The sequence below is a fragment of the Pezoporus wallicus genome, unplaced genomic scaffold, assembly GCF_028554395.1.
Source record: "Pezoporus wallicus isolate ANWC-B61680 ecotype Strahan unplaced genomic scaffold, APGP_CSIRO_Pwel_v1 contig_3847, whole genome shotgun sequence".
NCBI lineage: Eukaryota > Metazoa > Chordata > Aves > Psittaciformes > Psittacidae > Pezoporus > Pezoporus wallicus.
The window spans coordinates 3,205,549-3,220,582 of NW_026639842.1; the positions used below are offsets into that span (position 1 = coordinate 3,205,549).

The 15,034-nt window shown below is 37.9% G+C and overlaps 1 protein-coding gene across 6 annotated transcripts in view; it reads right to left on the reverse strand.

The window, feature by feature from the left end:
• The window catches only part of RBM33 (RNA binding motif protein 33), a 103,293-nt gene that overhangs the window by 58,096 nt on the left and 30,163 nt on the right, over nucleotides 1-15,034 (reverse strand). For 5 of the 6 annotated variants that reach the window (XM_057416459.1, XM_057416458.1, XM_057416456.1 and 2 more), the window contains exons 8-10: nucleotides 9,270-9,475; nucleotides 7,241-7,562; nucleotides 2,120-2,178 (exon numbers count right to left, since the gene is read on the reverse strand). In XM_057416459.1, the coding sequence (XP_057272442.1) occupies nucleotides 2,120-2,178; nucleotides 7,241-7,562; nucleotides 9,270-9,475 (587 nt within the window). The remainder of the gene's footprint in view (nucleotides 1-2,119; nucleotides 2,179-7,240; nucleotides 7,563-9,269; nucleotides 9,476-15,034) is intronic. The other variant, XM_057416457.1, reaches the window with a different exon arrangement.

Here is a 15,034-nt window from a genome sequence, read left to right on the forward strand (position 1 = left end):
TCTTAAGCATTGCTATGAGTCAACGTTTATACATAAACAAGTGCATTATAATGGCACAAAGGCATCTGACATGTAACAGAGCAAAAAAGGTAGTTCTGCGATAAAACGTTCCTCAGAAAGCAAATTTGTCTTCAGCTCAAGAGCTAACATACTACATTTAATAAAACAAACATGAGATATGTACACAGTGACACTTAATTCCTAATCCTAATATGACTGATAACCTATGCAAAATTTATAAAGTACTTCCTAAGGGAAGTCCATATTATACCCATTTTATAACTCGTGAGCCATGGAAAGATTAAGTAACTTTCTCAGGGTCATACAGGAGGCTACCAGCTGAATTAGGGTAAATAATTAAAAAAAAAAAAAAAAAAACAAAACACAAACAAAAAAACCAATAAAAAAAAAAAAAAAAAACAAAAACACCCACCCAAACCCCCCCAAAAAACCAAACTCAGGTCAAGCAAATCCCTATACTGAATCTTCTTATTTAAGATAGCCCTTCTCCTCTTCATTGGAAAAGAATTACACTGATTCACTCTCTCCTAGTGTGCTGCTCACATGAAAAGGCAGCAAGCAGCCAACTATTTTCCTTCAGGCAAAAAGAGTGAGTCCTACCAAAAAAATTCAGTCAATTTGATTCCCTTTTTAACACTGTTGCACACTAGATTAGCAAGGTTTGCAGTACTTCTCAACTTGCAAACCCAAAAGTGAACATAATTAAAATCTCATTTCACAGTCAATTTAAAAAAAAAAAAAAAATCCAATTTTTCTACATTGCTGTAAACACACTTCAAAGATGTCAGTCACAATGCCTTTACAGATAGTTCTTGTCCCCCAATTTCTTTTCTATCCCAAATTGTGTTTATTGGCAATGCAACTTAGTGTTAAAGGAAAACAAATGCAAGACACTCATTTGCATAAAAACCAATCAAAATTACTTTCAAAATGCTAATAAGGTCTCCACATAATACTAAAGGCTGCTGAAGAAAATAATTTCTTTTGAAAACCACAGTATCTTTAAACACGAAAATATCTATGTTTAAATTCTGACGATAAAATTATATAACATGAATTTCCCAAATGTAACTGTGGTTTTAATGTTTCATCATTTTACACTTCCCAAAGGAAACATGGCAAAAACTCAGTTACTATACAAAATAAAGACATCACAATTCTTCACCTAAATGTCCTGTACAAAATATACTCAGTGTCATAAAAAAAACAGGTATGCAACATGGCAATCGAAAGTCACAGGTTTCTGAAACCTGCTTCTTTCAAATACATCTGATTTCTATCGAAGTAATTTACCGTGTAATACTACACAGATGCTCGCAAACATCTACTTTCCGCCTTTAACACTGCACACATTAACAGAGGGTAATTTTTGTGTGCTTTATGTAGTTGGGAAACATAATATATGGGTCTTTGAATATTTAAGGTGATACTGCACAAACTATTTTTTTCTTTTGCTTATTTTGATACTCTGCAAACCCCCCAACCTAAAAATTCAGGCCAAGAAAGCTGAAATGGCAAGAAAAGGTCTAGCACCATCTACACAGTTAAAAAAAATTACCAAGTGAAATCAGCCCACTGAAGCAGCTTAGTCCCTTGTTTGTTTTAGAAGTCAGAAACATAAGAGAAAGCAAGGTCATGCAACGCCATTCCCATTTTTATGTAAAAAAACATGAGGGCATTAAAATGCCTGAAGAGACAATAAAAATGACTGCTGATTTTTACAATAAATGTATATTACTGCTTTTTAAGCTTAGGGATTATTAACCTTTTATTATATCAAATAAAATAAGGATTCCATTTTCACATAAAGAGTCAAGTAATAAAACAAAGCCAATATTCCTTAAGACAAGACGCATTCATGCCTCTCCCACTGGAGAGAGCAGTTCAACAATTTTACAGTTAAACAGAATTAATTCTGCTCTCAAAAATCCATTGACCTTAAGCTTTTAACAAACATTTTCAACTGCAGAGTGTATTGTCAATATTTACAAATCCTTAAAATTATATTTCACTAGAACCGCTTTTATTTGCTATATTAATATTTCCTTGCAAATGTATGCTTATCCATATCAGAGAAGAAGAAACAGCTGCTACTCACAGGAAATCTCTGGGGTCCTACAGCAGGTCGTGGCTGGGCTGGAACTGGCAGCAAGGGCACTGAAACAAGAAGCACCTTTTAACACCATTTGTTTTACCTAACAGTTGTTGCTGTTATTTCCAATAGGAAGCCATGATTAAAATCTGCTACACTTACCCTGACAAGTCACAGTTCTTACAATTAACTTTAAGCAACCATTCCCTCCCCTGCAACATGCAACAGGGCAATTAGGATTCTCCTTGTTAATTTGCATAATTTAATTCTGCATTTTCCAGAATTAAATTGCTCCTTGTTGCAGGAAGGAAAACTAGAATACTTATTCAGCCAAAGACATCTCTTAGACAAAGCTGACAGAGACTCTAACGATAATTTCATGTTTCAGACAGAAGGATACATGATTAATTTGCCTTCTCAACTTCACGCCCCTCAAGATTTCCTAGGTATCTCCCAGTGTCACCACCAACCTCCCACAGCAAGCACAGGCATGAGAGACTATCTGGTATAAATCATTGTTCATAGGAAGGTAAAATGAGGGAGGCAGTGGCAATTAACAGCTAGCAAAAACTACTTCATCTGGCCCTGCCACTGTAATAGTACATGCAACTGGGATCACAGTTCATGTAACCACAGAACTGCTGATCTCAGATTAAAGACTGCTAGTTCATAAAGAGACACCAAGAATTAGGAGACCCTCTTCCTGAAAAACAACCTCAAAAATTAGTATTTCAGGGAGATTAACATGGATGACTTGTCCATACAATTGCATTTTAGAAGGCTAGTCACAAAAAAATATCTCCCCAAACATTCACTTAAGGTTATGACATAGTGCACAGAGCACCTACAGCTGGATCACCCTGGGGACTGAATCTACATTTGAATTGCCAGTACAAAGTGTATTGACAGATCTCTCATCTTCCAATGTGCTTTTTTATTTCTTCAAGTTGTCAAAATAGTTAAAAATACACGTTTCAATGTTACACCAAAGGTCTAGAGAAGTGAAATGCTGTTAAATACAGCATTTCAACAGCACCAAATGTGCCTACATATTTACTAAAATACTTTTAGTAAGGTTATTTTTCCTCAGTTTGTTTTTAGCACTTCTGAAAGTGACAGGAAAATCTTTCCCACACAGGGTTAAACATCAACTTTGTAAACTACTGTATGCCACTCCAGAACAGGAAACATGTTAAGAAAAGTAGCTAGTTTAAGGGAAAAGTTCAGTACATTTCCCAACACAGGAGTTTGCCAAGATGCCTCAAAAATCTCTTTTTCCTTGGCAACTGAGGCACAAGAACTAATGCATTAGTGGCTATTTTTAGTCCACGCCCATTGTCTAGCTTCTGTCCACTTTTGTTAAGTACTTGTGGTTTACTAGTTCAGGGACTGATGGGATAAACTAATTGCACAAGTCTTTCAGCACCCAAGGACTGCGCACAAACTTTGTATCATGTTACACAAGAAAATTAGTCAAACAGTCTCATCTTGGCTTCTAATGAACATCTGTCCATGCTCAACAGCCATAGCCACTTGGAAAAAATTGACAGGGTGCTCTTGACAGACCTAGGATGAAAACAGCTCAGGTCAGAGAGGCACTGAGAAAAATTGCTAAGGTCAGAAATATAGAGGAATGTCAACTGAGCACGGTACTTGCAACTATTTCAGTATCCTGCCTCTGGCAGTAGCATAGAGAGATATATTTATATATTTTAAGGAAATGAATTTAATACTCATGAAAGATAGTTCAAACGTGCCCTTTGGACGCTTGGACACTTGCTGAAGCAGCAGTATCAGGCAAGCATTCATTTTCCTGATGACAAATCTTCCATAGGTTTTAAAAGTATGTTTCAAAAATAATGCACAGTATTTTGTTAGACACTATTTTAAGGAGACTTAATTGCTTTTGGCTCTAAATGCCAATGCTATACCTCAAAAGATGAAGAAGCAATTCCCATATTAATTATTTAGGAGAAATATAATGCTATTTTTCCCAAGATACCAAACAGTTTTGAAAAGGTAAATGGCATACTGATCTACGGAGCCATATAGTGCTCATTAGTTCATGTCAATTTTGGCAGCACCACAGTAACCTTGAAATAGTTGTTTGTGGTATAAACATGAAGGGGAAAAAAATCAATACTTATTATCACAGGTTGAATTAGTATTTCATAGTGTATCTACATACAGTCTTCCAGTATTTGTAAATTGATCACACTCAAAGCACTGGAGATGCATTCAGCCAAGAATTACTAACTGTAGCTCAAAACTAATTTGAGAATAGGACACAAAGAGAAAACTATTTGACAAGCAAACCACTAAAGGACATGGGATTCAAACATCACAAAAGACAACTGAATGCCAACTGAACAGTAACTGCAACAGGTATGCACAAAGGCTCACATAACTGTTCTAGGGAGGGGTTGATACACTGAGTCCTTCTTAATCATTTATGAAGCTTCAAAAACTAAAAATAGAAATCTGTTCTAAAAGTAGAAAAGTTTGAGTAAAAGTAGAAATTTGTTCAAAACAAGCTGAAAGTAACTATTTTTTTTGAACCAAGATTCAAAGGCCAGGCAGGGAGATGGTGGCCACTAGAAGAGATTTGCCTTGGAAACATCGGAAGAACAAGCAAATGATAGGATTCCTCAAGAGTGCTTCAACTCCCTTTCAGGCTGCAGTAGCTGGTACTACAGCCTTTACACATGCTCTTTTACTCACATGAAAAATTCATAATAATTTACAAGAAGTTTAAGTCTATTTTAGAAAACACTTGATACACTCCATGGATTTCAAGACTAACTCAAACAGAAAAGATGTTGAGAAAGTATATGTCTATGATTTACAGTTTGAAAAAGTGTTCCTGGTGCTGACAATTAGAAGTATCTGAGCTTAATCATGCCAGAAAATTAGAGAGGAAAAAATGCTAGTCTACACTAAAACATGACAGCACACCATTAAAATTACCAGAACCTAAGTGTGCATATCAGGTACTTCCAGACATGGCATTTTTAGCTTCCAGGCATCACATTTTCAACAACAGAATCCCAATAAACTTTGCACCTATCCGACTGTATTCTCCCATGGGTAAAACCCCTCATGTATCTGGAAATATATTCAGCCAAGAAGGGACAAGACATCATCAAGAACATGAAGTCCATCTGATCTTTCATACCTGCCATTACCCTGAAATAAATGATGCTGCATGAGAAATGCATCCTAACGCTGTCCACTACCAGTCTCTGTCAACTGGGCCCGCATGCAGAAGGATTAAACTGAGGATAACTTTTTAAGAGTAAGTTTATAACAGCCCTCCCTACACTGAAATTTCTGTCTACCATTTGCCTGCAGTGACAACTGCCATTGAAGATTTTAGAATTATGCTCATCTTCCCTGAAGAAGACTAGTGATTTCCTACACATTTTCTTAAGGTGTGCAAACGTATATTTTCATGTAACATAATTGTCCTGCTGCAGACTAAAAGACTGAGACAGCCACTGTCAGTCACTGCAGAAAATTCAGCTTCCTATACATGCTTTCTGATCAAGAAGATTAAAATTCTACAGTGATTTAAAAGATTGCACTTAATAGGATGCTGCACACCTATTAGCAGAAATATTCAACAGTCTTGCCAAAGATTCCTTGAGTAAAATGTACAGCACAAAGGTATCTCGTGTGTACTAGTTGCCATCAAAACGCATAGCAAAGATCTTTCTCACTGAAATACAGGTCTTCAAAAACTAATCACTTATTCTCCAGGGCTGCATTATTCATCCAATAATGAAGACCTTCTAACATGCAGGTGGTACACAACTTTATTAAAATCAGGATCTGCAAGTAAAGACAGAAGAACAGACTATTGAAGATCAGGCAAGGGCCTTAGAATACCCACAATGCCACAGATGCAGTAGTAAGGCTGAAACAAGCCTGAAGCCATCTGATAATGTGAAAAGAAAAATACCTCGGACAAAAGAAAGATGATACACTGGCATAATTTTGATGTTAGGCAAAAGCAAAAATCCTCAGTAGCCACTGCTGGCATTAGGAGGATACTCCTACAGACAATTTGTTGACTGTTTCACAGGAAGAGAGGACAGGCATCTAGCCAATTTTTGCCTTTCACAGAATAGTTAACTGTTGCTTTGGAAATGATAGGAAAAGCACAGAAGGCATAAATCCGAGACTAAAGGACCTTTTGGACTGCTTCCATATAATCTGTCCCAATGCATAATTTAGTGGAAAGCACTGATTTCATTAGACAAGGAAAAGCAAAATAATCTCTCCAATACAGCTACTATGAAGCCATCTGCGATAAGCCTAAAAGATCTCTATAAACTGGCAATATCCTATCCTTCCAAATTCCTACTTTTCACAGGTCAAATAAATGAAGCAAAGATAGTACTGGCTTGGAGTTCTGCTGATTCGAAAGGGGGAAGAATACAGAAAATCTAATGGTGAATCTGTATAAATACTAAGTATTCCTTCACTTTGTCTCATCTCAACAGAATCAGAGCTATGCATGTGTCTCTTTTTCCCTCTTAGGGATTAAACACTTCCTAAGTAATGTTAACAGCTCTGCTAAGAAATGCCCTAAAAAGTGTAGCCCAAAGACTGCTTGTGTTAAGTTATGGAAAAAATGTACTTGCAAGGCTACAAATCCAACAATCACAAATATGCCACTGAAAGGAGAAGGGTATGTATCTTGGTAAGCAAGGACAGCAGCTGGTACCTTTCACAGAGCGTTTACAGTGCAAGGAGTGCTTTGGTGTATTCTCACTGAAATAGGTGGGTGGGCATTCTGTGAATGCAGTACTTACCCAGTTTGAAAACTGACATTCACTACTTTTAAAAAGCACAACGTCTTTTCAGTTTCCATTTTTACTGTGCTTTGCAGGCTTTACAGTAGAGTAACAAAGATGATAAAGAAGTGAAAAGACCTTCCTATTTCAGCTGGCCACAGTCCAACAACATTATGTCTTACTTCAGGCAAAACATTTGTTTCAAGCTTAAGGAAAAAATACCAGCCTGAAGCACATTTCCATGAAGTGATAAACAAACTGCTGCATCTCTGGCACAGAAGATGATGACTCACACTTGCATGACTGGGAAGGTGTTCAGAAAGCTCACCTTGTACAGGTGTCACTACTGTCCCCTTGAAATGTGGATTTATGTGTATGTTCTTCGGTTGCTGAGGTGTCACTGGAGGTGGAGTCATCATTATTCTAGGCGTTTCTATCTGAGGGGGCATATGTAGCCCTGGAGGAGGAGAAGAATGATGCTGATGCTGTAAAGGAAGCAGAGATTGTAACTGTTGCTGCTGCTGCTGCTGCTGTTGCTGTTGTTGCTGCTGCTGCTGCTGTTGCTGTTGGTGGTGGTGCTGCTGTTGCTGCTGCTGGAACAGACTCCTAACAGGTTGCTGGTGTGTTGGAATTAACCTCTGTGAATGCGTCTAAAGTCAGACAAAAGAATAAAGTCAATAGGCTTTAAAGTTACAATATCCTAGCATAAACCAGCACAAAACCAAGACACCACTGGCCAAATACGAACAGAAAAACTTCTGTCCCATATCATCAACTGGAACTGTTAAGAACCATCAGCACAGGGACAACTGAAGACATTAATGTGAAGGAGAGGATGGCAAAGAGTAAGGAAGCACACAGGAAATGAAGACAACCATCCACTTATTTTTAACAGTGAAACTGTCTAGTTTCATGTGTTAGGGTTCTGCATGTGTTACTGGAAACTGTCATCAACTGCAGTAAGGTATGTGTGATGATGACTAGAAATCTGAACCCTAATACCAAAACAAGTCCATTAACATCTACGTCATGTGCAGAAGAGCCTCTCTGAGAAAATAGGCCTAAGAGTAGCAACACAAATCAAAACACAGATTTAGCTAGATTCTTAAGGTATCAGTGCAGCCCATGTATCCATACTGCTTGAAGAAAATAATACTTGACAGATACCTTTCAAGGTACGTTTCTTAACATAAAAGAAAGCATCTTGCAACTGAACACTCTCAAATATAATTGACAAAATCAGTTATAATTAAAAAAGTGATTATGTTCAGAAACATTCTTTGCTTCTAAACTCACTGATACTAGATATCAGTCCTAGTCAGTAGGATCAGTAACTTATAAACAGTAGTGCAAAGAGTCCCAAACAGGCCTTTTAGTAACAAGTATGTGACTCTTTTTTCAGCAGCCATATACCCAGAGCAAAGTAGCTACAGAGTATGGGCACTCACTGTGGTGTGTGCAAAAATGTTTACATTTATGATCAAAATAGCTAGCAAAGACTGCAGCAATACAGAAGTAGGACACCACTGTTTTAAAAGCATGACATAGTCTACTGCAGGGCTCTCAACCGCTGAAATATCCACCGACTCCTGCTAGCGATCAGCACCTAGAGTAACGCTGTTGGAAAAAAATCCCCTTTGTTTAATACAGATGACCTTGTACTGCAAAGACATATACAGGCTTTGTTCTACAATCTCAGCTTCCAGTATGTTTTATGCCAGTTAACAAAGGTAAGTGTGGCCTACCTCTTGATCACACGCTTGTGGTTTGTTTGGGGTTTTTGGGTGGAAAAAGTAGCATCATTTAGATTGTGATTCAAATCACAGAGTGGAAAAAGAGCAAAGAGGCTATCTTTCATCTGAATTCCAAGATACTAATTTATCTAGTGTGATCACCTTCTTAGGGTTTTGCCTCCGCAGTATCATGGCAGGTATATAAATAGATTTTTTTTATTTTAGAAATACCAGCAAAAATACGTTTGACAAAACCCAGTAAGTATTTTACAGAATTGTATTTTTACATTTAATCACTTTTAATAATGTGGGACTGAACATGCGCTCATGCTGTATGTAGAGGACTTGTCCGAGTAACCAACTTTCTCCTCCATCCTTATGCAAACCAGTAAGTAAGCCTAATTGTATTGTATGAGTTGAAAAACACATTTTATTTGAAGGCTTTGAGGTTCCTCAAGTTGAGGCTGGTAGCAGGACTAAAAACACTCTTTACAATCACATTACAAAAGCCCATCCTGCCTAACACTACTCTGAAAGAGAAAAAAAAAAAAAGATTCACTATTTATAATGCATTTCTCTAATTTCCTGAAAGTATTTTCAAAGAATACTAAGGATTAAAGGTACCATTGTTGATGGCTGGTTTGGCAGCAGTGCAGGCCTGTGATCCTTCATTCTTCCCCTATCATTGTCTCTCCTTTGTTCTCCCATTCCATGGCACATAACTGAGCCTCCTCTTCGCCCTCCTCTCCTTGAGCCATACCGTCCCTGTTTAAGCTGCCTTTCTCTCTCTTCAAATTCAAGTAATGCTGCTTTGGCTTCTGCAGAAAGTTCTGTTGAAAGACAGAGATGAGGAAAAAATATTTTAGCTTTGTGCTGAAAATCTGGAAAATATAATAACCAGAAGCATCCCTGCAACTAACAAAATTTGCAAGCACTTCAATCTCCTTTAGGTGGCATGTTAGCATTTCATTATAGACATGTTTAAAAGGAAAAAGCACAGATACCTGTGTCTGCTGCACAAGCAAAAAGCAGCAGGTAAATGAAACGAACAAAAAAAGTTTGGTTGTTGGTTTGGTTTTGGGTTTTTTTTAAAGCTATTGAAATTTGCCTTATGCTGTAAGAGGCAGCTGTGGCTCCTCTCAAATTTGTAGTATCTTTAAAATCCCACTTATCAGCAGAGATGTCATGCAGTATAATGAAACCCCCAGCAAACTTTACAATAAAGAATATGCTGAGTCTTCCATATGAACAGATTTAATCCACCACATTCTTTTGCACATTGGACTGTTTCAAAGAATGACTTCCTGGCTGCTTAGGTGTTTTCCCAGTATGTAACTACCTAGTATCTGCTCTGTTGCATGTGGTTTGAGAACCAGCTGCACTCTACAAGGGATAATTCCACTTAAGAGAGCACACATCAAAATTAGTGCTAAGCTCAAGCCAAATACATTGCCACTGTTAACACCGACTCACATCACAGGCAAGCACCAGAAAACAGATGGTATTCAACCAAGATTGCCAAATTTGCTTGAAACCTGGGATTTATGCTGATAATATTAAAAGAAAACCATATAGTAACAGTCTCAGGTAATCAAGTTACCTGGAAATATAGAGAAAATCTACAACAAACTTAGAAAATACACTGTGACAGCAAAAACAGCGCCATTTGCCAGGTTTCAATTACTCAAAAAGAGATAAACTTGAACCCATGGAACTGAGGATTTTGCCATGTGCCAGCCAGATTCCTTGTTACCGCTAAAATTAACTTCTGCCTCTAACAGGGCAAAATTAAACTACTCTACAAGAAACACATTCCTGAAAAATAAAAACATATTTTGAATTCATATAAGAGGCAATTAGTGCAAAAATTCCAGTTTTCCATTTACAAATTTGCTCTTAATGTTAAAGGAGACTGGGCACAGGGATCACTTTTCAGGATAAAGTGTTTCTACTTATTAATACTACACATAGTGGCTGAACATATCTGAACACATATCTGGACATCAGAATAAGAGTAGTTTCTATCCAGCAGCTGAGACACTACTACTACATCTCCACGTATCACTACACATCTCACATCATAAAGCAATTGGAAATTATTTAAATTTCTTGTGAGTCTAACAGCCAAAGCTACTTAAGCTAACATTTTAAGCATCTTCATAAATAATTAGTCTTTGTAGTTGAGGACTGACAGAAGGGTAGAAAAGGGTGAGTGCCATGCATTCCCACTGCGGCAGTTGTTCCTACTTGGCTACAAAACCTACCTGCATGAGTGAGCTGTAAAGACTAAATTTGCATGTCCTGGTTTTCAGAGCTATTCAGCACCTCCAGAAAGCAGGAGCTTTTTTGATTTTTAAAAGAAAACTTTACAACTTGCTGACTGTCTAAGAACACAGCAAACATGACAGATTTCTAAAAGCAAAGGATCTGCCATACAGTTTCCTATTTCTTCACACTGGCGATGAGACGTGTACCTCCTTTTCTCTCCCCTCTGACACTGCAATTAAGTGTCATAAAACCTTAATTTATAATCATGCCAGATACTCTTATGAAATGTTGCTTTGCCCTAGCACCTGCCTCAAGACATTGTCAGAATCCAAGACAATCAGACTGTATCAGGAAAATCCCATACCATGCTTTTAAAGGGGTAAGGAATCGCACTCCCTCAAGTCTTAGTATAGTATTAAATGTGCATGCTATGGATTTCTGAGAAAAAGTAAGACAAATATACCTGTCCGAAGCAATCAAAAGCATTAGATGCAACTAAAAAGACCCAACTTATCCAGCCTCAGCTGTCAAGGGATAAAACATACCCGGCTTAACAGGAAAAACAGAGCTCCGTTTTCAAGACTCCTTCCTGTCAGGCTTGGCTAACATGGGCTTTTAGCTGGTCTGCAGGAAAGACAGATCACTAGGCCCCATATACTTCTGGGAAGAAACTGTGCCATTACATTGCAAAGCGATAGCTTTCCTCCCTTTAACCAGAGAGAACCCAAATCCTGCAGGGCACCCTGGGCATGCTGCTAGCTGGAAAGAGATCCCTTTTCCCTCCCTAGAATCTTCCAAAGCACAACCAGGTAATCCACATGAAAAGGTTCACTGCTTCTCCCTGGCCAAGAGCTTGTGTGTGCTGTGACCAAAACACGCTGAGCCAGGCTAGATGCTGCCATGTCCCCGAGAGAGTGCATGCAGGCTGCAGGACACTGCCACTGGCTCCTGCATACACTAACCCTGAGCACAGGTCTCCACAGCTACATTTGTCTTAGACTGCACCCTGCAAGGAACAGCATTTCAAATCCCCAGGTCTGAGAATCCCAGAATCCCTATTATCCTGGATAATGCAGAGATTTACAACATAAAGCACATTCCAGAACAGCTATTAAAAAATAGAAAATACATCTGCACTTACATATACACATAATCCAAATCGAGAGAGCAAATACTGTCCTTTGTTTTAACTTCTCTCCATTATCCAGACTTGCAACATGATTACACTATGTGCTTCTGCACACAGTGCAACAGGACAACAGTGAAACCACTATTTTTACTTCCTAGTCTTGACCAAAATCTCAGACACTAGTTATCAGAGTCAACATAAGCCAGCTAAGCAGAAGGTAACTACCACATCCAATAACCTTTGTTATCACTTTGCAAATGGATTAAGTGTAAGGGTTTGTTCTGTTTTAAATTAAGTACAGAGTGAATACTTTAGTTTGGTGATGCCAAACAAAGCCATTTTTCTTCACGCTCCTTAAGAGGTAATTAATCCAGAGGCATAAATGATAATTCCTACTCCAGGAAGACCTTCAACTACATGCACTGAAAGAAGTTATATATTTCTCAAAGATGAGAAACTCAGTATCTCTAGAAATCAACTGCATAGCTGTCCTACAGTATCTTTCCTTTAAACTTTTCAAATCACTGCTTACACATTATCTTGGATAAAGAAGGGTTTTAGGAAAGCACTCAGCTACATTCAAGAGAATACTCCATATTTTTAAATATTTTTTACCACCACACACTTATTCTCATCTTGACTGTACAGTTCTTACACACAAAGTTAATGCAGTGAATCAGCAATTATTTTTCTAGTGTCTCTAAGTGTCAAGATTAATTTCACTATCGCTGGTAATAAAATGGTTTCAAATGACATCTTTAATCAGCAAGTAAGAATGCACTCCTCCAATAGAGACAAGCTGTCACAAAAGGTCACCAAAATGTGACAGGATGGAAATTACATTTGTAACTTCAACTGAAATGTTAATTCCTCTTTAAAGTGTTTCCTCAACTACCTTCAGACTTTAAAGTAAGGAGATGCAGCTCTGCAACCAGTAGCATTTGTAAAACTTCTCTATAATCTCATAAGCAAGCAGATATTTATAAGCAAACAAGTATTTTTTTCACTGTTGAACTCTCCACCACATGGTAAATCATCTGGTCTATCAAAAAATTAAAATGAAACACTAGTATGAATAGAAACCATTTCACAACAGCAAGACTGCCTTTTTGCCAAAGAATAGTTTCAAAAAGAGCTCTTTGGTTTAGAGATTCAGCCACATTTGCATCATATTTTCTTTATTATCCAAGAGCTACGTCCCAAATCAATTAAGATTACACTTAAGAAGAAGTCTAATTCAAATCTTTGTCCCTTTAACAGACAAGCTCCATTACAGTTTTTCTTCGCATTGGCTGGTCTTGTGTTTACATTAAACTATAAGGTAAATCCAGATACATGAAAACATATGCAATTGACATTTATTTTGCAATTAAGTGCAGAAATTTAGCTATTCCAGTGCACTCTTGTTTTTAAAAAGAATCTGTTTTGTTAAGCCACCAGCACCTTTTGTACAAATATGATATGGTCTGTATGTGGCATGTAGAACTACGGTCTTATGACTGAAAACACATTTGGAATACACTTCAGCTAAAATATCCCTTCCCCATATAGACTACTCTGTGCCTCTAGAGGGTTCCCTTCAGTCTTATTCTAATCAGAATCAATTCCCGTTTATTAAAACAGGGCTGAATAAAGGACCTTAAATACACTTCCCCTGAAACTGCAAGTACAAAAAGCTGTTTGCTAAATACAAACAACGGATGAGAAAGATCTGATTCAAAATCATGCACGGACATCTCCCTCTCAGCATAACACAGCCTACATGAACACCACTGCAAAAATCTGGTTCAGCCTCTGCAGCTGACTCCCTGCTTTTCATGAACAAGTCCTCTTAGCCACAACACCTTTGTTAGAATTAAGGCTTCTCAATTTTTGCAGGCATAGTAAAAGCCCAAATTCACTGTAACTTAATTGAAGGATTAGTAGGCCATGCAACTCAAGGAAAAAAAAAATTCATAGAACTAACATCCTTTGCAAAGCAAGGCTTTAAAGGTAAGAGGAAAATTTCATAAGGATGAATTCCAGCAACCTAGGCATGTTCTGTAAATGCAATTCCAAAATGTCCTATTGTCTCAAAGACACTTACCTGGAACAAAAGCAGAAGCACACAGCTTCCAAGCTCACACTGTGTGGCATCACTCTTAAAGCAATGCTGTGTGAAGAATCCATTCCTACAGCCTGGCAAAACCGTGTTTATGCTGTCTGGTACCTACTTGCCAGCTGGGGTAAACCATGACACTGAAGTATCATCAAAACATACATATTCTCCCAGTTGTATCTTACAATTAGCCAACAGTATCTGACAATTTACCTTCACTACCAGTTCACCTCTCTTGCATACCTTGATTCTCCTCAAAAGATCAGGGCCTTTTCTCCACAGTTTGAATTGATATTTTGATTCAACAGCAAAACCACGAGATTGGTACAGCTTTCTGAAAGCAAAACTTAAATTTCTGCCTACCTCCTTAATATCACCATTAGTTTGACTTTTTATTATTATTACCGCAACTGTTAGACAAAGAAAGAGGCAACACAGTTATCCCCAGTGGGGTAGGTAAACCACCAGTATCAGATATTCAAGTACCCAGGGCACACGAGGGGTCTTGACATTAAATCTCTAAACCATAAACCAATGTGATTTTATATATAAACTAAAATACAGTAGCTGCAAGGAAGTCGCAAAACTATTGTTTCTTCTGAACTAGCAGTGACAAATTCATTAGCAACATGGAGCAGCGTTCCTAGAAACACACACACTTGTGCTATGCTATTCAAACACGAAGAAACGCTACCCTTTTAGACACCACCTTAAGAATCAAGGTAATAAGAGGCTGATTGTTCCATGTCAGAAAAGCTGAACTAAGAAAATAGGGATTTCTGCAGTTTTTCTAACACACTCCCCCCCCAGTATGTTACAATTCCTCTAGGCCAATAAAAAAGGAGGAACACAAGCGATTCACAGCACACAGATGCTCCTGGGGGAAAACAGCAA